The sequence below is a fragment of the Cricetulus griseus genome, chromosome 5 (assembly GCF_003668045.3).
Source record: "Cricetulus griseus strain 17A/GY chromosome 5, alternate assembly CriGri-PICRH-1.0, whole genome shotgun sequence".
Taxonomy (NCBI): domain Eukaryota; kingdom Metazoa; phylum Chordata; class Mammalia; order Rodentia; family Cricetidae; genus Cricetulus; species Cricetulus griseus.
The window spans coordinates 113,411,041-113,434,086 of NC_048598.1; the positions used below are offsets into that span (position 1 = coordinate 113,411,041).

At 41.6% G+C, this 23,046-nt stretch overlaps 1 protein-coding gene across 2 annotated transcripts in view; it reads right to left on the reverse strand.

Moving 5' to 3' along the window:
- The window catches only part of Tshr (thyroid stimulating hormone receptor), a 122,181-nt gene that overhangs the window by 48,263 nt on the left and 50,872 nt on the right, over positions 1-23,046 (reverse strand). For both annotated transcript variants that reach the window (XM_035445922.1, XM_035445923.1), the window contains exon 2: positions 2,651-2,722. In XM_035445922.1, the coding sequence (XP_035301813.1) occupies positions 2,651-2,722 (72 nt within the window). The remainder of the gene's footprint in view (positions 1-2,650; positions 2,723-23,046) is intronic.

The window sequence follows — 23,046 nt, forward strand, 5'->3', positions numbered from 1 at the left end:
AACTGGCCCCATCATGGTACTTATCACTTTAGTGGGAATGAAACTGAAGACTCTCTGACTATTGCCTAGTGTTGTTTTCAGGGCATTCTGGAAAGTTTGAGGCAAGTGTAGGGCTCCATAAACATGTGGTGAAGGTGTGAACAAAAGAATAGACAAGCTATTGGGGTACTAAAGTGGAGACACCAAATACACAGTTGTTTACAGAGCATGAGGGCAAATGAAGAAACTAAACGGGAGTTTGAGGCTTGCAGCTCACAAGATACTGAATGACCGTGCTATTAGAAAGAGAAGAAATGGAGTAAGGGCAGCCTGCTTAGTTTGGATAGACTGAATTTGAAGTACTCATGGGACATCAGAGTGGCAATATTTGGAGTGACATTCTAGATGCAGGCTTGAATTATAGGAGGGAGTCAAGACCTTCAATATTTGTTTAAATAGCTGTAGTAGATGAGAGCAAAGCCAAAAGAACAAAAAGGAAGAATTGACTCAAAGAGAGTAGAGAATAGAGGAAATAGAATATATACATGCAGAAGAACTAGCCTTGCCAAAAATAAAACAAAATGGGACTCCAGGAAAGGAAACCGAGGCACAGTAGTCAGGGTAAGAAAAGAAGAGGGTTAATCATATTGTTTTGGTTTTAAATAAGATTTTAAAATATTTATTTTATCTTATATATATGATATTTGCTCGTATGTATGTATGTATGTATGTATGTATGTATGTATGTATGTATGTGTCTTTGCCTACAGAGGTCATCTAATATCATAGAACTGTATAGACAGTTGCAAAGTGTCATGTGGGTGCTGGGAACCGAAACTGGGTACTCCGTAAGAACAGCGAATGCTCTTAGCATCTATTCGTACAGACTCGTTTTAATTTTGTTTGTGTAGTAAGAATACAAAAAGGAAAGTCTGATTAGCACCTACACACATGTTCAATTAGAATGGCCTCTTGGCCTCAGGGCCATTGACATTTTGTCCTCGATAACTCTTTACTGTGACCATACAGAGTGGGGGAAGATGGCTCCCGTATCCTTTACCTCCACCACCTAGAGGCCAGTAGCATTCTTCTCTGCAATTTTGGCAAAGCCAAATGTCAGAGTTGATTCTGGCTGAAAATCACTGAAATGATGCAACAGATGTTCAACACATGCCGTACCTGGAATAAATTGGGCTATGAACTGTACAGGTCGCTTCTGGTGTTATTGGGTGTGCTTGAGTTAACCCGAACTGCCATTAACTGGGACAAATACCACACTCATTTCATGGGCAGACTATGGCAATGCAAAATTCCAAAAATATCATTTACATTCTAAGACACTGGAACTTTTGCTGGATATCACAGCCAAAGGTGATAATACAACTTGAGAGGTCACTTGAGATTTAAGACTACTAGTATACCATGCTCTTCAGCCTGTTCCACCTGCTTTTAAGAGAACAATGCAACAACCAACCTTACCTTGCTTTGGGTTTCCCATGCAGTCAACTTTTGCAACCTAAGATAATCCATAGTAGTAATCTTAAATTATGGACTCTTCTATGCCCCGACCAGAATTGCACGTGTGCATAATAGCTGAGAGTAGCAAATTACCAAAGTTGAAAGCAACTTCCTAAAACCTACTCTAAAAGTTCAAAGCATCCATTTATGGATATTGGCAGATAAACAATGTCTTTTTTTTTAAAACTGTTGTTTGGATCAGCTAAGATCAGTTGGAGTTAGTGATTTGACCCTTGTAAAACTCCATTGAAGATTTCTGTAAAGTGCTCCATTCTTTCCCTGTTGATGATTTCTATTCTGTCCAATAAATACAGAGCAGACTGATTTGTGGGAGGAGAGAGACACAGGGACACACAGACAGATACATACAGCCACACAAGAGAACACACAGATGGAAGACAAAGGTACAGGGACAGACAGATTAAGGAAGCCTTCAAGCAGGCACAGATTCAGATTCAAGCAACAGACAACAGAGGATGGCAGACATGGGGTGTGAAGGAGAAAATTCAAATGTGGACTTGTTCTTGGTTAAAGGATTTTAAGGAAGAAAACACTTTTATTTCTTTCCTTAATGGACACTGAGGATTCTTGGTGACTCAGAGTTAATCACTAATGGTTGTAAATCCACACACACAGTGATTGTCAGTCTACTGTGCAAGTTCGTTTTCTTATCTGTCTGCAGACCACTTCTCTGTTTTTAAGGCTTAGAATTGTTTTTAATTCATTTATAAGTGAGAGAAATCTGAAATGATTGACTGCATTTGGGACAAAATGTAAATGTTGGCATTGTACTAGTGTAGAAGTGACTCAACAAAAATCTAGGATGGATGGGTAAGAGAGACACATATAAATGTCTGGGGATTCTCAGGTAAGGTTTTGTCACATCCTAGGATATACTAAAATATACAAAATGGTGGCTTTGATGTGACGAATTGAATTGGAATTTGCATTAGGTTTAAAAGGGCCTATAGGGATAAAAAAAGTAGAGCTGTAACTAAGCAGGTAAATACAATATAACTAAAATTTCAAATACATTAAAAATGCAGATGCCATTGACTTATGCAAGCACAATAGATATTGCTTTTTTGACAGAGAACACTTAGAAGGTATGTCACAACAGCAAAGTTCTCTGTATATTAAAATAATTACTTACATCCTGGAAATATTGGGTAGATTTGAAAATGCCAGACTGGGGATGGTCTTCAGGTGAGTCTCGATGAGCTTCCTAAGGAGATGACAGTCATAGGTTAGAGTCCTCATCATTGGTATTTTCTAATCACTCACCTCATTACAAAGAATACCTTATCGGAATCATGGTGACCTTTACAGCACAAACAAAATCGACAAAACCATCGTGATTTCTCCTCCAGCAAAATAAGGACAGAGACTGTGATTCAGATGCAGAAAATGAATCCTTAAGCTTCATCAATGGACCCAACATCACACTGCATTTGCTCACTGACAAGGAACATAGTGTGTTCCTCGGCTCATGAGAATGCTGAGTCTACTGCAGTACGATAACTGATAATCAGCCAATGCTTCCTCAGAGCCCTGATTCATTGTTGTTGGACCTGCGAATTGAAGGTATGGCATCCCCCACTTTCCTTTCTGGAACTCCTCATAAATAAGAAAGCATCTTCAAATATTTCAGTATGATTCTTGATCTAGGTGTTCCAGTTTTTGACTTCCTCTCTTCACATAGTGATTACTTGGATAGAATCATGTATGGAAAAGGTGTGCCCAGTGTCCCAACCCACTTTGCAAAAATACAACGATGCGTCCCATTAATCATCTCTGCCCATGTTGGATTTTCCCTTGAGCACTGGAAATCACACATCAGTCACTTACTAGCTTACATATAGATACTAGACTAATATAGTACATCTTTCTTTCCATATTGCCAAGTTTTTTCTCTATGATCTTTATTTCTTCTTCCTCCCTTTCTATCTTTTCTTTCTTTCTTCCATCTATCCTTTCTTTGGACTACTTGCTTCCTTTGGCAGTACTTGAAAAGCATCTGAAAGATGCTTGATCAAAACACCAGCAGGCCAACTTAGTTTGTAAAAGAACTTAGGGATTTTGGTAAAATAGAGGGTAGGTTAATGAAAGAGGTAGATTTATTTTAACCCCTTCTCAACCTCTATTTGACTATAAAGTCCAATGTTGCTAATATTAAGACATTCAAGCTGGGTGGCGGTGGAAAATGTCTTTAATCCCAACACTCGAGAAGCAGATGAATCCTGAGTTCCAAGCCAGCATGACCTATAGAGTGAGTTCCAGGATGGTCAGGGTGACACAGAGAAACCCTGTCTCAACACACCCCCCAAAAAGGTGAGGGGCTGTGGGGGTGAGAAATTCAGTGTTTGAGTGGCACCTTAATCTAGCTGTCTGGTGTTTTTATTTGTGTCGTCACAATAATGCAATTTTTATTTTTAAAGAAAAAAACTGGAAAGAAACTCAGATCCCATAAATTGCCTTCACTTGAAGTTACATCCCATTACCTGGGGTTATTAAAAGCTTACTGATGCAGATCCAGGATTCTGGAGCTAAAAAGATATGAGAACAGCTCGTTCTATTAAAATCTCTGTGTAAAAATTGGGCCATGCAGAAGGAAAACAAAGGATAATCTGCACACCTGTTGGGTATTTTGAAAAGAGGTTGAGTTTCTTGAGTCCATAGGTGGTCTTATGGAGCTGCCCTACCCCAAATATTTTGAGGGCATACTTTTATAAGATTTCACATCACTTGCAGGTAATGTGGCCCTAAACTGCAACTTTCACTGACTAAAAATTACAGCACTTAACTTTATCCAAAGGAGAGAAATAGGTTTGCTTGTATACTTTTATAATTCTGGTATCCAGGAAGATGGGGCAGGACAATTGTGGGGTACATATTGAGAACTGTTCAAAATAATAATATAATATTATTTAAAAGTAAATAACATGTCAAATTAAATTAGAAATTAGAATAAAATTGGAGTGGTTTCTAGCACTTTGATGAAGAACAGAAATAACATATACATGAAATTTAATATTTTTTAGTTAAATTAGAAACAAGCCTGCTTCACATGTCAATCCCAGCTCCCTCTCCCTCCCCTCCTCCCCCACGCCTTACCAACCCCTCACCCCATTCTTCCTCTGCTCCCCAGGGAGGGTGATGCCCTCCACAGGGGATCCCTAAAGTCTGTCATATCATTTGGAACAGGGCCTAAGCTCTCCCTTATGTGTCCAGACTGAGAGAGCATCCCTCCATGTGGAATGGGCTCCCAAAGTCCATTCGTACGCCAGGGATAAATACTGATCCACTGTCAGAGGCCCCATAGAGTGCTGAGGCCTCCTCACTGACATCCACTACAGGGGGTCTGGATCAGTCCTATGCTGGCCTCCCAGCCATCAGTCTGGGGTCCATGGGCTCCCTTTGTTCAGGTCAGCTGTTTCTGTGGCTTTCACCAGCTCAGTCTTGACCCCTTTGCTCTTCGCTCCTCCCTCTCTGCAAGTGGGTTGAAGGAGTTCAGTTCAGTGTTTAGCTGTGGCTGTCTGCCTCTGTTTACATCAGACCCTAGATGAAGGCTGTAGGATGGCATATAATGTAGTCATCAGTCTCATTATTGGGGGAGGGCATTTAAGGTAGCCTGTCCACTATTGCTTAGATTGGTGTCATCCTTATAGATCTCTGGAAATCTCCCTAGTGCCAGATCCCTCCTCAAATCTATACTGGCTCCCTCTGTTATGGTATCTCTCATCCTGTTCTCCTCTATTCTTTCCCTGACTCAACCTTCCTGCTCCTCCATTTTCTCCTCTCCCCTCCTCTTCTCCCCCTCTCTTTCTCCCAGTTCCCTTTCTCCTTCCCTCATGCTCCCAGTCCACTCGGGAGATCCCGTCCCCTTCCCATTCTCCAGGGTAATATGCATGTCTCTCTTAGGGTATAGCATCATTATTTGTAATAGCCAGAACCTGGAAGCAACATAGATGGCCCTCAACTGAAGAATGGAGAGAGAAAATGTGGTACATTTATACAATAAAATAGTACTCAGTGGAAAAAAACAATGGAGTCTTGAAATTTGCAGGCAAATGGATGACACTCAAAGAAACCATCCTGAGTGAGGTAATCCAGGCACAAAAAGACAAGCATGGTATGTGCTCACTCAGATATGGATTTTAAACATGGAGCAGGGGATAGCCAGCCTACTATCCACACTACCAGAGAGACTGGGAAACAGGGAGTACCCTAAGAAATGTAATAATTTTAAATTAAAACTCAAATTGTATTTATATATTTTTGTTGAAGAGAGAGAGTATATTATGTGCACATAACTGTGAGTTTATGTGCACCATGTGCATGAAGGAGCCTGTGGAGGCCAGTAGGGGGTAATGCATCACCTGGAACTAGGCTTCCAGATGGTTTTGAGCCACAATGTGGATGTTGGGAACTGAACCTGGGTCCTTTGCAGGAGCAGCCAATGCTCTTACTAACCACTGATCTATCTCTCCAGGCCAATAATACCTGTTTCTTAAAGTATTTCTTTTCTCAAACACAAAACCTTATATACACTTAAATCTGAACAAGTTATTTTTTCTTTGTGTGTGTCTGTCTGCCTCTATTTGTTTTTTTCTGTTTATCTATCACTTTTACTCATACATAACGTGTATATATAGACCAATGCAAATTATACACTTAAGAGCATCTGTTTTAGTAACAATAAAATATGTCCAATAAATCTTCTAGGAGAGTGAAGATAGTGGCACCCGCCATCTTAGCGTAAGATAAAAATAAATAGCCTATTTGTTGGGTGAATTTAATGAAGTGGTAGTCATAAAACAGACTGATTTCAATAACATTGAAAGACCCGCTCGGAATGCCCCTGAGCCCCCTGCCCCGAAGCTGCCGGGGCCTCCCAAGCCTTCACCCCGGCAGGGCTCGCGCCCCCGGCCCGCCCCGCCTGGCACCGCGCCTCGGGGCTGGGGCCGAGCAACGAGCACCAGGTGGGCAGGCCCGAGAACGAGCACCAGGTGGGCCGGCACGAGAACAAACACCAAGTGAGCCGGCCTGGAGCCCTGCCCCTGAGCCCCCGCCCGAAGAGAAACACTCCGTCCCAAGGTCTCCGCCCCCAAGGTCAGCCATCAGGAAGGGGGGGGGGAATTGAGTCTGCTGTACCAGACACCAGACACCAGACCTTGAGAATATGCTGATCTGGAATGGCTCTGTGTCTCATTTGAACCATCCAATAGAAATGATTCTGTATTTCGCCTCATTTGAAAGACTCTATGTTTCACCTCATTTGAATAACTCTGTACTTTGCCTCATTTGAATAACCCTGTATAGCGCCTCATATACATTGACCAATGGGAATAGCTCTGTACAATGCCTCATTAGAATTATCCAATAGAATCCCTGCTCCTAGCTTGCGCCTTTTTCCTATATAAGGACCCCTTTCCCTTGGCTCGAGGCGCTTAGCCACACAGATGCTAAGTCGCCCCGGGTACCCGCGTCTCCAATAAAGCCTCTTGCTTTTGCATCCAAGTTCGTGGCCTCGCTGATTCCTGGGTGCGGGTCTCCTTCTACGAAAGTATCTCTTCGGGGGTCTTTCATTTGGGGGCTCATCCGGGATAGAGACCCCCACTCAGGGACCACCGACCCACGTTTGGGAGGTAAGTGTTGTGCGGATCCGCTGTTTTGTCTTGTCTGGTCTCGTCTTGCCTGTCTGTCTGAATCCGTTTTGTGAATTGCGCTTGCGTTTGTAGTATACAGCTGTGTACATTTGTATTTGGCGGCTCCGAGAGGAACTGACGAGTTCGGACTCCCGACCGCGGCTCCAGGAGACGTCCTGGTAGCGTTTGAAGCCCTCGGCGTGAGGGATTTGTACTTTGAACTTGGGAAGCCCTCGGCATGAGGGATTTGTACTTTGAACTTAGATCTATGACTGGACATTTTCCCAGTCTCTTTGGAGAAGGCCCTCGGCTTGAGGGATTTGCAGTCTTTACTGGGGACGAAGAAGGAGGGCCCCCTTCTTCGACCCCCGCCCTCTCAATTCTTCCTTTCGTCTCTCTGTCGAAACCGCGCTGCGAAAACCTGTTCTGTGTTGTTTGGTCTTTGTTTTGTAATTGATGTGCATAAATGCAAACACCTGAGGTACTCCTCCCGGGAGAATTGACTGAGGAACCCCCACCAGGACATCTAAACGGCCTTAAAGTTATTAAGAACTGTAAAAAGGACTTTGATAAAATTTTGATGTTAACTGAGAAATGAGAAAAAATGTAGGAGACGTAAATAATAAAGAGGGAAAAAAAAAAGAGAAAACTTGTCTAAAAATGTCTAAGAGAGTCAGAGAAATGAACTAGGAGGTTATAGAGGATTAAAGCAAGTCATAGCAGAAAAGATTGTTATAAAAGGTTATAGAGAGTTAAAGCAAGCGGTAAAAGTTACAGAGGGTTAAAGCAAGTTGTTGGAGGTCACAGAAAGTTAGAGGGTTAAAGCAAGTTGTTGGAGGTCACAGAAAGTTACAGAGGGTTAAAGCAAGTTGTAAAAGGTCAGAGGAAAGTTATAGACGGTCAGAGAAAAGGTTGTTACAGAAAAACCCTGCCTAAGAAAGAAGTTAAGCTACTGTTTAAGGAATCCTAGCACTTAGATGTGCCTGCCCTGGGCTTGCATCACCTGTACCTCTCTAGAGCAGGTGCTGATTATTTACAGAAATAAGACCTTACCTAGCCACCTGTAGATACTTAATGTATGCTTAAGGCAAGTAATTAAAACAGACAAACAGACCTCTAATGCTTCAGAGATCTTCAGAATATGGCATTTAAAGTTTATAATGTCAGACAGACTGCCAGATCCTGACAATGACCCAAAATCTCCAAAGAAGATTACAGGCACCTCAGTTCCTGCACCTGGACCAGTGAGTGAGATGCTCAGATATAAAACCTGCCGCCTGCCAGAACCTGGCCGAAACCGTGGACAAAGCTGCTGGACGCTGGAAAATTGATTGTACCCCTTTGCCTAGACAAAACAAGGTCAGTCTTTTCCATGTCCCTCTTCCACAGAGAGAAAATAAAACCTCTCACAGTATAGGCCTGGCGAAGATTGTTGTTCTTTGAGACAGCTGCCTCCAACGGTAATGGAGAAACTTGGGTTTGGCTAACTGTATATGGACCTGCTTCTAACTGGCTTCTGTCACTTTTTAGTAGATTCGGATAAAATATACCCTTCTCAGATCTCTGAAATATTACTGGTTGTCAGCTTGACAGCATCAGACAGTCAGATCCACTATAGACTAGTCAGTATGTTAGCTGATAAAATAATGACTATCTACTGTTCAGGCACAAGCTCAAGGTTTTTAAGTTTATTTTGGTTGTCATCTAAGTACAAACTTAAAGGGCTTTTCATCAGGCCAAAGGCACCTCTGTCCAATCCATACCTGGCTCTCTGGACAGAAGAGAAATGTACATGCTTATAGTCCAAATCTGTAGTTCTTGCTAGGACTCAAAGTTATAAATATGTTCTTGCTGTTTGAACAGATATCCAGATATCTGCTTTTTCTGCACTGTGGGCTTCAGTAAATAAGTTTTAACCTCTGTTCCTAGTTTAAATATGTCTTAAACAGGTTTCTGCTTCTGACAGACATCTGAATATCAGTTGCGGACTACAGGCTGTTCTAAGTAGACTGCGAGCCCTGGACTTGCTATGGATGTGAACCAGTCTGCTGATGTGGACACCCCCTATCTCTGCAACAATGTCTTCTAACCAGAAGCCCCTGATGGATTCCCCATTGCCTAAATTCCTTTTTGCTTTTGACTAGCATTTCAACCTTCTGGGGTCCCTAACTTCGTCCCAAAGTCAGCAGGAAGCAGTTTGGAAAGAAATTTCGCCGTCCATTTTCCCTGGTTAGAATGCTAAGTCAAAAGGAACTCCCTTGCATGGGGATGCGAAACGACAGGGGATGCTCACTGGAAGCCTTCATCCTCATGGGACAAGATTCGGGTAACCAGAGGATGGCAAAAGGGCTCCACCGGTACCACCTCTATGCCTCTCCTTATTTCCTTTACAGCATATTAGGGAAATCAACCCGATATAAGAGGGAGCCAATATCCTTTACCGTGGCCCTATTATTAGGAGGGATAACAGTGGGGGGCATAGCAGCCGGCATAGGGACCGGAACCATTGCCTTACAGGGAATTAATCATTTTAAGCTTCTACAACAAGCCATGCACACAGATAAAAGAGTCAGTCAATGCACTCGAGAAATCCTTAACATCACTCTCTGAGGTAGTCCTATACAGACCATACAGGAATAGTTAGAGGCAGCATGGCCAAGCTTAGAGAAAGACCTAACCAGAGACCTCTGAATGGAAGATTCCATTCAGTTACAAGAGAAATGGGGGAATGAAAGACCCGCTCGAAATGCCCCTGAGCCCCCTGCCCCGAAGCTGCCGGGGCCTCCCAAGCCTTCACCCCGGCAGGGCTCGCGCCCCCGGCCCGCCCCGCCTGGCACCGCGCCTCGGGGCTGGGGCCGAGCAACGAGCACCAGGTGGGCAGGCCCGAGAACGAGCACCGGGTGGGCCGGCACGAGGGCGAGCACCAGGTGGGTCGGCACGAGAACAAACACCAAGTGAGCCGGCCTGGAGCCCTGCCCCTGAGCCCCCGCCCGAAGAGAAACACTCCGTCCCAAGGTCTCCGCCCCCAAGGTCAGCCATCAGGAAGCGGGGGGGGGGAATTGAGTCTGCTGTACCAGACACCAGACACCAGACCTTGAGAATATGCTGATCTGGAATGGCTCTGTGTCTCATTTGAACCATCCAATAGAAATGATTCTGTATTTCGCCTCATTTGAAAGACTCTATGTTTCACCTCATTTGAATAACTCTGTACTTTGCCTCATTTGAATAACCCTGTATAGCGCCTCATATACATTGACCAATGGGAATAGCTCTGTACAATGCCTCATTAGAATTATCCAATAGAATCCCTGCTCCTAGCTTGCGCCTTTTTCCTATATAAGGACCCCTTTCCCTTGGCTCGAGGCGCTTAGCCACACAGATGCTAAGTCGCCCCGGGTACCCGCGTCTCCAATAAAGCCTCTTGCTTTTGCATCCAAGTTCGTGGCCTCGCTGATTCCTGGGTGCGGGTCTCCTTCTACGAAAGTATCTCTTCGGGGGTCTTTCAACATTAAATGAAGTTTCACAATGCAAATGATCACATACATTCAAATTCAATAACAATCTAGTTTACAAGATTTGTGCTGTGCATATTCATAGTAATAGATGAAATACAAAACACCTCTGCAACTTTTAATTCTCTAGATTTCACTTCACATTCCCATACACTTTGCTTCTTTTCTCATTTGCTTTCTTTTCTCATTTGAGAAATGTGGTTAGTTTGATGAACTCCAACAAACACTTTGAGAGGATGGCTTCCCTGCCTTTATCCAGACATTTGTATTTCTTCAGATAAAGACAAAAAAAAGACATGTGAAACTACAGCATCTAGTTAATGAAATAATGAAGACATGATGTCTATATACAGATCTCATATCCTGGTTTTTCTTTTAATAAGACAAGCCCAGAGACCAAGCTACATCCTGTTCTATGTTGCCATTTTGTCCTAAGTTCCATATTGTGGGATACTGGCTTTGGTCTGTGCCTTGCCCTGGTTCCACTTTGAGTGCAAATGCAGAGGTAGGGTGACTGTACATCCTGATTGTGTAAATAAATGGTCAACACATATCCACAATACACCACAAGGCACAAGGTACTAACTTATTCACACAAGTAAAAAAAATTACCCCATTGCACACGTGGCAGTGCAATGGGAACAAGTGATCACTATCAGAAAAGCCAGGCCCATGGAATGACTAAACACACCAGATAGAATCTCTCTTTTATGGCTATAAAAGGAGTGCCTAAGACTGAGTCATAGGGGACACTGACTTGTCACCTGGTCACTTGAGAGCCTTATCCATGACAGTTACCACAATGATGGATTGTTGCCTCCATCCCCTGGTTCCAGCTTGAGGGCAGTTTGCCCTGCCCCCAAATAACAGCCCACTGCAAACTAACCCTCCAAAGGTCTTTTTGACTAGGACTGGGTAACTCTGTCTTCAGTAGCTCTGAGCCTGCCCTGCTATTCACAGAGCCTCTGTGAACCATGAAAACTCTTTAACCCTTTTGTAGCCATTCTTTGACCTTTATGTCATCGTGAGGAGTGGGATGTGTACTCTGAGAGTGAACATTAGTAATTTAGATTGGAATAAAGCAACCTTGTTCTGTAGTGGCCACATTATCCAGTGAAATCAGGTCTAATCACTGAATGGTGGCTGACAAATGGATCTAGTTCATGAATGTATAAATTCTGACATCATGGAGAGGTTCATGTACCCATCTACATCTGTGAAATGTCACATTTCACAGTGTGAGAGTGTGAGTGAAATTCCTGAAAAGAAACTGTGGTTGGCTGTGAACAAAAACCTCCCAGAAGGAGTTTCTGTGTCTGAAGAAACTGATAAACCAGTTGGATTTTCAGCACTGTGGAGAGATTGGAATTTTGTAGGTTCAAAGGCTAATTTATTTATTCTGGGCATAGTTTTAGCTTCTGGAGCAGCCATTCCTTGTCCCACTCCGCATCTGAACTAATGCCTTGTAATAGTAAACACAAACCTCTCAGAAGCTATTAAGTTAGCAGAACTCTCTTCAGTTAGCATTGACCTAGCTCTCTGGTGTATCCACCAGTGTATTTTAAGCTTGCCTTGATTTATGACTTTCTTTGTTCTTTAAAACATGGAATTAGGGTAACTTAGGAATTTAGGTAAATCTGTTTTCCTGGGCCATGCTTGCTCATAATAGCTCCAGAATAAACTGTCTCTTATTCTTTTCACAATGAGAGCTGTGGATTTTAAGTCTCCAGGAACAAACAAGAATGTACTGAAACAAAAGGATTCCTTGGTGACACCCAATTGTTCTCCAAGCCTGAGCAGTGTCCCCAGGGAAGTTTTGTAGCTGCATTGCATGCCTCAGGTCACAGCTGGGGTTCGGTGGCTAGATTGTCTCTCCATTGCCTACATTTCCTTCCACTAACTTTTTATTTAAAGAATCTTCAGACACTATGATTACAGCTTTACAGGTAAGGTAAAACAAAACAAAATTAAAAAAAAAATCAAGCAACAGCAAAAACCTGAGAATGATTAGTGATTCACCAAAATATTTTATCTTAATTTCAGAAAACATTTTGAGTATTTGTGGAAAAAGAAGTACTTTATGCCAAATGTGTAGGCAAACTTCTGGATGTTTTTGTATTATATAAAGAGTCAACAGCAAGCCATTTGTTTTTGATTGAAGTGTGCAGACGCTGAAGAATTTATGCTTTTGATTTGCCTCAGATGATTCAGAATAAATTCAGTATAAAAGGTCAGCAAAAATAAAAATAGTTTCTTCTAAAATATAATAAAAAACTTGATGCTAACAGTGTTAGTATTTACTATTAATGATTCAGCATTAGCATCATGTATAAACTCACTTGGAAAAACATCACAGCTACAATTTCATATCCTCAGTGAATTTTGTAATTTCATAGTTAATTTGGCAGTGAGATATAGAGATTGCAAGTGTGAAAAAGTATCAGCTGATGATACAATTTAATTTTAGTTTTCTATGATATATTTAACAATGGATGGCCATTAAGCATGTGACAGAGTCAAGTGTTTCCTTGGGGCCTTCTTGTGTGAATCAAAATTATAGTGAAAACAACTCTCTAAAAGTTTTCAAAATGGAGTCAGGAGTCTGTTTTACATCCCTTGCACCATTCCAGTTACTGCCTGTGATGGACAAAACTAGTCTCTGGCCTAATTGCCACGTCGTCCACCTCTGGCTCTGTTGTTGTCTCTGCCACCTTTTCTTTGAGTCACCCTTTCAGGGCTGATGGATAAGCGTCTTCATGACAAGGGTCAAAAACTACTGGAGACACAGCTAGTTTCACAAAACAACTTACCCTCATAAAGGAGGGTAGTTATCTGTAACAGTGAGGCTGCCCTCCTGAGCTAATCACCTATGGGAACCAGACTGAACCCCTCAAAGAATAAATGCTCTTTAACCCATCTTGCAGAACCAAAAGGAGACAATGCACCAGACCATACCTCATCAAGAATGTGTGCTTATGCATACCGTTCCCCCCTCCCAGGACAACCAGTTCTTCCTGAGGTACATGTTAGTGCCTCAAAGATGGGTTGGAGGGTCACTGAACCCCTTTATAGTCTCCTCTTCCCAGTGTAACTGAGTTGACTAAATGTCTTTTCTCCATTACTGTTCTTGACTTGGAGTGCTGGGGACAGCTGGCCAAGCCTAGCTTATTGAACTCCCAGAGGCAAGGCTTTTGATTTACTGCTACTTGGAGTTTGAACTTCAGTCATAGCCTTCACAAATATTTGATGTGACCAGAACTACAAATATGTTGTACCCAGAGGCTCAAAATGTATATCAAGAGATTTTGGGTCTCTTGTCTTATAGATGTCCAGTTTATCTGATTCTCTTGATAGTCCAATTGCCCTTTAATTTCCTGTCTTCTCTGCCTTATTGAGAACACTGATTCAGAACCAGTTAAGCAAGTCCTAGGTCATAGTTCCTAAAGGTGACACTTAACCTTTGTGTTTTTGACTTTAAACCGACAGGCCCTGGCAGGGGATGCGGTGGGGATGGGGCATGATTTGTATTTCTCAAATGTCTGCACAGGGTAGTTAAAATGCAGAACAGAAATCAATGGAAAATGTCATGGCTTGACTTGTGGATTTCACAGAATAGGATACAGTTTAAAATGGTCTTTTTGTTTTGCAGCAGCAATAGGGAAAGAAAATCCAGCCAATGCTATAGAGGTGGCAGACTTGTCCCTAATTTCCAAATAAGAAAGGTGTGTGCATGTCTATAGTCATCTCTCTCATAGGCTTATTTGACTAAAATTTCATTAGCATATGAGTACAATCAAAAATTTTAACATCTTGATGCTTACAGAGGATAGGTGTTTAGAAGTAAGTTCAGGGGTCACACACACACACACACACACACACACACACACACACACACAAGTCTCTCTCTCTCTCTCTCTCTCTCTCTCTCTCACACACACACACACACACTGCACACACATGTCTCTCTCTCTCTCTCTCTCTCTCTCTCTCTCTCTCTCTCTCTCTCACACACACACACACTGCACACACAAATGGAGGATCAAGCACACTGAGGTAGGAAGTGAACTTCGATTTTTCTTCTGATGAAGATGGTGACTGAGTCTTTCCCCCATTTGGCTGGGATTTGACCTCACACATTCTTTTGTGATTGGTCAGTTTTAAAAGAATTAGTGCAAAGAAAATGAAGGGGGAAGGGACCAATCACTTTATGCCTAGAACACAGCAGGACCTTTGTGAAAACAAAGGTTTTTACAGGGATGAGGAAGTGGGGAAGAATGAAACATCTGCTTAAAAGTTATGAATTGAGAGAGAGAAAATATTTGAATTCCTTGTTGTGGAGGTTTGAATGACAATAGCCGTCACATAGTTCATATGTTTGAATAATCTGGTCCCCAGTTGGTGTCACCATTTCAGATGGGTTAGGACGGGAGGCCATGCTGGAGGAAGTTGTCACTGGGGGAAGGCTTTGAGGTTTCAAAAGATTTGTGCCATGAGGTGTGGTGGCACCTTTAATGTCAGCTCTCAGGAGGCAGAGGCAGACTGATCTCTGTGAGTTCGAGGCCAGTCTGGTCTACAGATCGAGTTCCAGGACAGCCAAGGTAGTTAAACAGAGAAACCCTGTCTCGAGAAACTGCCCCACCCCAAAGAAAAGAAATATATAATATATAATAATAATAATGATAAAATATTAGACAGAAAAAAGATTTGTGCCATTCCCAGTTGACTGACTGCCTGGTAGTTGTGACTCAAGATGTGAGCTCTCAGCTACTGCTCCATCACCATGCTTGCTACCATCCTCCTGGCCATGGACACTAACCCTCTGAAACTCTAAGCCCCCAATAGCGCTTTCTTTTATAAATTGCTTTGAACATGGTGTCTTATCACAGGAGTGGAACAGTAACCAAGACACTTGTCTAAACCCAACGTTTATAGTATTTTACAGAAAAGACTCATAGCTCATTCTTACATACAAAAGCCATGAAGTTCGTGTGTTCTTTCTGAAGGTGGAGTTCTCATCCTGAGATAAATTGGCAGATTTACAAACATGCAGACATATGGAAGCCATAGATGAAGTACAGGACTCAAAGGAGGGCTAGCTGGTTATGAGGCTCTTGAGAAGCAAGGTCAGGGACTATGGTGGGGTAAGGGATAGTGTCTCCTAAAACAGATGAAGTCTTAAATAGTGGCTCACACAGTGCCTGGTAGTGGGTGATGATCTGTCTTTGGACCAGGTGTGATCTCTAACAATCTTCCTGTGAGTTGCTAGGCAGTTAATTGAAGCCTCTGCTTGAATCTGCTGCTGCTCCACTAATGTAGATAGAAGTAAATTTCTTTTACAAATGAACAGCCTTTCGTGTGTGTGTGTGTGTGTGTGTGTGTGTGTGTGTGTGTGTGTGTGTGTGTGTGTGTGTGTGTGTGTGTTAGAAGATGACCACAGGGTCTCTCACTGGTCTGGAACTGGCCAGTAGGCAAGGCTAGAGTGTCAGGGACCCACCGTTCTCCTCCTCCCCAGAGCTGGGATTACAAGTACATGCCACCACACACTGCTTTTTTTTATATGTGGGTTCTGAGAATTGAACTCAGGTGCTTAAATCTCCATAGCATTCTGCCAACTGAGTTGTCTCCCTCATCTGAAGACAGTTTTTTAAAGGTAACCTTGTGTTTGCGCTTTCTCAGAATAGCTGCCTCAAACTAAGCCAGATAAATATATATTGAGATGTCATGTTCATGGGCCATCCAACAATTTCTACAATTTCAATTGCATAGTGTGTGTGCATATGTGCACCTGTGGGGGATTTGAGTTGACCATGCCACCCATTGCATGATAAAGAATGTGAAGTAAGAATGGATGAGCATAACTGAGTCTAAGGATGTCTTTGGAATGGCTAAGCCTATATAGTCTGGTCACAACAAATTTCTCATTCACTTGGCCTATCTTTGTCTCCTGGCAAAGAAGCTGACAATATTTTCTGTGATTCTATTATCAGATTTATTTGTTTAATAGCAAGCTCTGCATCCCAAAGGCCTTCCTATGCATTCTGTCAACCAGGATTAAAAAGTCTACATGAATACACAAAGGATTAGCAATAGAGAGAGAGGGAATTGGTGCAAATAATTCATAGAGACATTATGAAGTTGGATTAGACAATGTTAGTGTAGTCTTGATGTGCCATTTATCATTTGTCTGGTGTTTATTTTGTGAGCTGAATTCTTAATGGTGGATATACTTTAATGAATATGTTTTGGGATGCTGTGGCCAGCTGTGCACCTGTCTTGGGGTTTCAGATGGGGACCACAGACCAAGATAGATCATGCATGCAAACCCCTGGGATGATTTGCATATAGACTACTTTTAAATAGGAACAAATTTCAAATCTGTATTTTGTTAAACTTTTTTTATGCTGATAGGAGAGTAGGATTTCCATGCTGTGGTTGAATTATCTGTCCATAATATAAAAACTGCAGGAGATAGCTATAGGGTAAAGTATAACACTGCAATTTAAATGGAGCTATAGACCACTCAGAATGCAAGTGAGCCTGTGAGTCTCGATTTTGGGACAGACAGAGTTTCCATTTGGGATTGATTTGACCCTTAGAAAACCAAGCAATAGTTCAATAGATTGGACTTGTGGAAAATTTCAAGTTTAGGGCCATCAGGGGAGGAGCTGTTCATTCACAACATGTGGTTTATGTTTCCAGGATGCTGAAAATATCAAATTTTATTTCATTATTAAGCATAACTTTTTATTAAAATGGTTTTTCTTAGTCATTTACATTAAGGTATAGAAATTTTAATGCATGTGCTTTAGGGTTTACAGATTTAGCCTCACATGACAGCTACCACCTTGACTCATAACCAAGATGATTGACCTTGAGTGACACTAGCTAGATTCTCCTGCATAGTTTCCCAGAACGTATAGACAGAATCCATGAGGGTGCTTTGTGGGATAAGTCTTCTCCAAGGAAGAAGTTATGCTGGCATTTAAATGGAAGCTTCACTCCTACCGATTGCCATCCATGGTACTGGATTGTATTCTGCATACTACTGGTGGAGAAAGATAATCGTCAATATTACTCAGCTACAAACTCTACAACCTACATCAGGGACCTGACTGTGAGATATTCTGGTGCAATAGTGGCATAAAGGTTATGGGGTTAACCAAATGCTTTAAAAATTCGTTTAAAGCTTATTCCATGAGCAAGGACTGATACCTGACACCGGTAAAGTGGCCAAGAACCTGAGGCTACGTTGTTATTCTGATAAAGGAATATAGCAATAAAATGACTTCTTGTAACATACTGTTAATATCTATTGATCTGTGCCTTGTTCAATCCATATCAGAGAATTTTCTTCTAGCAGTAGATGGGAATTAACACAGAAACCCATGTGCAGAGAGTAAGAGACTTTGGAGCACTCAGTTCTAAATGGAATGTCTTCAAACTCTCCCCTCACAGCTCAGGGATCTGTGTGAAAGATGAGGCGGAAGGATTGTAAAAGACTGGTGACCGATGACTCAAAGAAAACAGTATCTCCCAGATACAACAGGAGTGATTCACATTTGAACTTACAGAGATTGTGGCAACACACAAAACCTTCACAGGTCCAAGCCAGAGAGGGTCCCAGCACTAAGAAAGGGAAGTGGACATGGGATCCTAAGAAGCTATTTGCAGCTGATACCCACTGACAAAGGAAAAATCAATTGTCTTCAGTGGAGTGTCACTGAGTGTATCAACTGCACCCCAGGGCAGGTCCTAAGCCCAGGAGTAGTTAGCTGACACAAAACAAACTTAATGCTATTTCTGTAGACTTTTTGTTTCATTTTGCTTTGTTTTGTCACTTTTTTTTTGTCTCATTGGTCCTTGTTTGTTTGCTTTGATTTTCATTTTTGTGTTTCTCTGTTGTTTGTTTTTGTTTCTTATTTGTGTTTGTTTTGGAAGACAACAGTTTCTCTGTGTAGCTCTGGCTGACCTGGAATTTGCTCCGTAGACCAGGCTGGCCTCCAACTCAGAGATCTGCCTGCCTCTGCCTCTTGAGTACTGGGACTAAAGACATTTGCCCCTACTACCCAGCTTGTGGGTTTTTTATTTTAAGAGAAAGATAGAAAAAGAACATAAAGTCAGGTGGGTAGGGAGGTGGTAAGATCTTGGAATTGAGGGAGGGAAAAACATAATCAAAATATATTATATAAAAATACAATAAAAGGATAAATCTCCAAGAACTGATTTCAGGTAAGATCTGAGGTCTGCTTGTTGGAAGGCTCTGAAGGGTCCAGAAATGGTGCTTAAGGGGGCATGGTCATGAGTTGGAGGCCCAGACTTTCTAAATTGAAACTAACTATGGAGTTGTGATGTTCTCTTCCCTCCTCAGTTAGATAGTCTTGAGATGGCAAAGTAGACATGAAGGTGAATTAAACTCTACAAAGCCCTGATGATGACCAGTAGTTATAATGCAAGGAGTCTTATCTAAAAAGACATCTATCTGGCATCCTGGCACACGCCTGAAATCTCAGTCTCTGAAAGTAGAGGCAGGAGGATTGCAAGTTGAAGGTCAGTCTCATCTACATCAGCTGGTCTGCACTAAACAACAACTTCCTTTCTCCAAAGAAAATCAAGGGCTGAAGATGTAGTTTAGTGGAGAACACTTGTCTAGCCCTCACAAGATCCTGGATTTGATCTTCATAACAACAATAACAACAACAACACTCTTCATAGATACAGCAGCCATTCTGTCTTCTTCTAGAAAAATGGCAGTGTTAGCTTTGGCACAGGCTTGTGATGTTCCCCCCCCCCTGGTTCTCACATGTCTTAGCAGTTTGAAAAGTTTACTACCTCTTGTTAAAATTTGGAAGCATTGCATGTGAATTATATCCAGGGAGAAGAGGCTTGGCTTGAGGACATTTCACACCCATCAGCACAGTGAGCTAGATATTATCCAACAGAACATGAATGTACTTATCATCTATATGTGTTACTCAGAGGCAAGCAGTAGAGGAAGTGGGTAGTAAGTAGTAGTAGTAGAAGTAGTAGTACGTGTGTGTGTGTGTGTGTGTGTGTGTGTGTGTGTGTGTGTGTGTGTGTTGTTGATTCTTGCCACTGTTGTTATTTGGGAGAAAAATATTTGTTTTTAATGGCAAAGAAGAAGGTTCTTATTCTTAATTTTTATTTCAAGTGTTAACAGGGCTGCATAAATTAATTTCCATTACTGTTCTTGCGTTTCAATTGCTTGGCGTTAATCTCAAACCACATGTTCATCTTACCCACATTTCCTATTGCTCTTCAAGTCATGCATACAAATTTAAGTTTCTGTTTTCCTTCTGGCAGAAGAACTTCCTTTAATGTGGTTTAATTCTCCCCCCATTCCCTTCCTTCCTCCCTGTCTCTCTTTCCTTTTAAACACAATCTACTGGCAATGATTTTGCTAAGCCTTTGCTCATTTGAAGGAGTTTCTCTTTGCCTTCAATGTGGAAAGAACATCACTAGGCATATGGCAGTCTAGAAGGGCAGACTTATTTTCTTTCAGTGCTTTAAATTCTATTACATTTTAGTGCATGTGGCTTTTTGACAGCATATGTTTTTACTCTTGGTAGACAATAGGGACATACAGTATTTACTGGTTACTATTGAGACCACTTTATACTGATTTACAGCAACTCAATTGTATATAGTTTTTTCACATTTATTCTTTTTAGATTTTATAGAACTTTGGAATTTGTGAGTTTAGAATTACCAGATTTTGAAAAATTTGGTTTGTGATCACGCTAAGCTTTTTCCTTTATTTTGTTTCCTTCTCATCTTCTTCAGATCTAGTTATGTGGAGCTGGGGTGGTGGCTCACAACTTTAATCCCAACACTCAGGAAGCAGAGGAAGGCAGATCCCTGAGTTCGAGGCCAGCCTAGTCTACAGAGTGAGTTCCAGAGCAGCCAGTGCTACACAAAGAACCTCTGTCTCAAAAACAAACAAAAATATCTAGTTATGTGTAAGTTAGGTCGCTAGATAGATATCATCACCCTGATCACTGGAGCATCTTTAATTTTTAAAAAAGATACTTAAACTTTTATTAATTCTTTGAGGATTTCAAACAATATGTTTGCTCATACATACCCTCCACTTCTCCAACTCTTCCCAGTTCCATCCTCGTCTATCTATCATCCCACACAAAACCCCAACTCTGTCTGCTTAAAAAAAATGAAGAGTCCAACTTGTGCTACCCACATACTCATGCGTGTGGGGCCTTCCACCTACCAGTAGCCAAACCCTTAGAGAACAGTGGACTTTTCCTCCCCAGGTGCCATCAACGGTCCATAGTTCCTTAGTTAGAGGTGGGAGCTCAGGAACCCTTCCTCCTCCATGCTAGGATGGGGACTTCTCATTAAAAATTCTTTTAATCACATGCATTTATTTATATGTATGCATGCGTATACATGTGTGTGCACACATGCCACAGCATGCATGTGGAAGTTATAGGACAACCTGTATGAGTTGCTTATGTGGGTCCCAGGGATAGAATTGATGCAGTGAGGCTTGGCCACAAGTTCTTTTAGCTGCTGTGACTTCTTATAGACTCCTCTTACATTTTCAACCCTTTGCCTCTTTATGTTTAATTTTAGGTTACTTTCCAACTTTTGATTCATTTTTCTCTCTGTAGTGTTTAGTTATGTAAATCCAGTCTATGTTTTGATATTATATATTACTAACCTTAGCTAGTTCATTTGAGCCTTCTTTGGAGTTTCCTGTTTTTTCTTATTATAGTCATTATTGTATTACGGTTTGAAAGGCTTAACCGATGTTTTGATGCCATGGTTTGTCAAGTCGTCAGCATCATCTAGGCCTGTTGAGATGTAGTGGTCTTTTCTCTTACTTATGGATCGGACTTTTTTAAAAAAAATTTCACTCCTACTATATAGAGAAGTAAGATTCCTACTACATAGAGAAGTAAGAGGGGATTTCTGAGTCAGATGGACACAGATTCGTCTCTCTTTGAATTGGGATTGCTCTGATTTTTGTTTGGCTACAGGATATTTTGGAAGTGAAGACCTGTGATTTTGGGGTTTGATAAGAAGCCGAGCTGTTTCTGTGAGAGTCCCTTGGGGACTTTCTTCTGAGAGCTTGGTTCTGCTCTGTTAGTATAACTACCCGGAGACTGCCATGCAGAGAAACTACAGCAGAGCTGCCAAGTGCCACCCGAGACAGGAATTCAAATGAGTGTCACCAAGGCTGCCAATGTGTAAATGAAGCCATCTTGGGCTTTCCATCCAAGCCTGCTTGTCACATGAATGCCACTAAGAGAATGCTGTTGATATTGTGAGAACAATCCAACACTCCTTTGTAGTACAGAAGTAAATGTAATGTAGTAGTTCTTATTTCAAATCTCTCCATTTGGGGGCAAATTCTTACATGGTAATAGGTAACAATAATATTCTTTATCCAACATTATTTACATAGACAGTTTGCATTTATGAAATTACTCATTGGGCTTCTGAGCTTTCTGAGCCATTCAGAAAATGTGGAGTTCATTGAGTTTGTTTTCTTTGTGTTTCATTTGTATTTTCATCACCAGATGGTGTTGGCAGAGGAGAGATTGTATTTTTATGCTTACTCTTAGAATATCTACTTGGAAGAAAGGAAGAGGCTGTAAATATTACTGTTTTCTTTCATTAGACTAAAAAGTATTTAGAATACATTCAGTTGGGCTGAAGTGATGGCTCAGCTGTTAAAGGCTAGGCTCACAAGCAAAAAATAAGAATATTCAGTTTCCAGATATAATGTATGTAGTTTTCCTGATTTTTCTTGTAAACCTTTTGTGTATGTTGAATCAAACACTTGAAAGCATCCTACAGAGTTAACCAACTGAATATTGTTTGAATGGCTGCAATTTGAACTTTTCCTATTCTTTGTAGCATCTCTTAAAATTCTTGCCTTGACACTGCAAACATGAGCAAACCAATCATTGCTCATTCTTGATGGCTAAGTAAAACAAAAGATGGGAGGGAAGGGAGGAGGGAAAGGATTGAAACTCCCAGACAAGGGAATGTAAATAAATGGTGAAACATCCACACAGGGACATAGTATTCTGCCATCAATGCTTCTCTAAAAGACATCTGGAAAAACATTAGCTGTATAATTCCTTCTGAGGCACAACTGTAGGATCACAAACTAGATGATGCTAAGTTGCCTGCACAGGTTAGCTTTCCATCTCCTTCACCCCTGGAGAAAAAGGCTAGACAGGTTTGCAGAGACGGAGACTTACACAGGGAATCCTGGGGCTTTCAATGCTGTAGCCGGAAACCTGCAGCATTTCCTGAGCATTTTATTCATTCACGCAAGTAGCCAGCACGCCCTCCCTGTTTCTCCAAACACTCCAGCTTTCATAGACAGATCAAAGGAC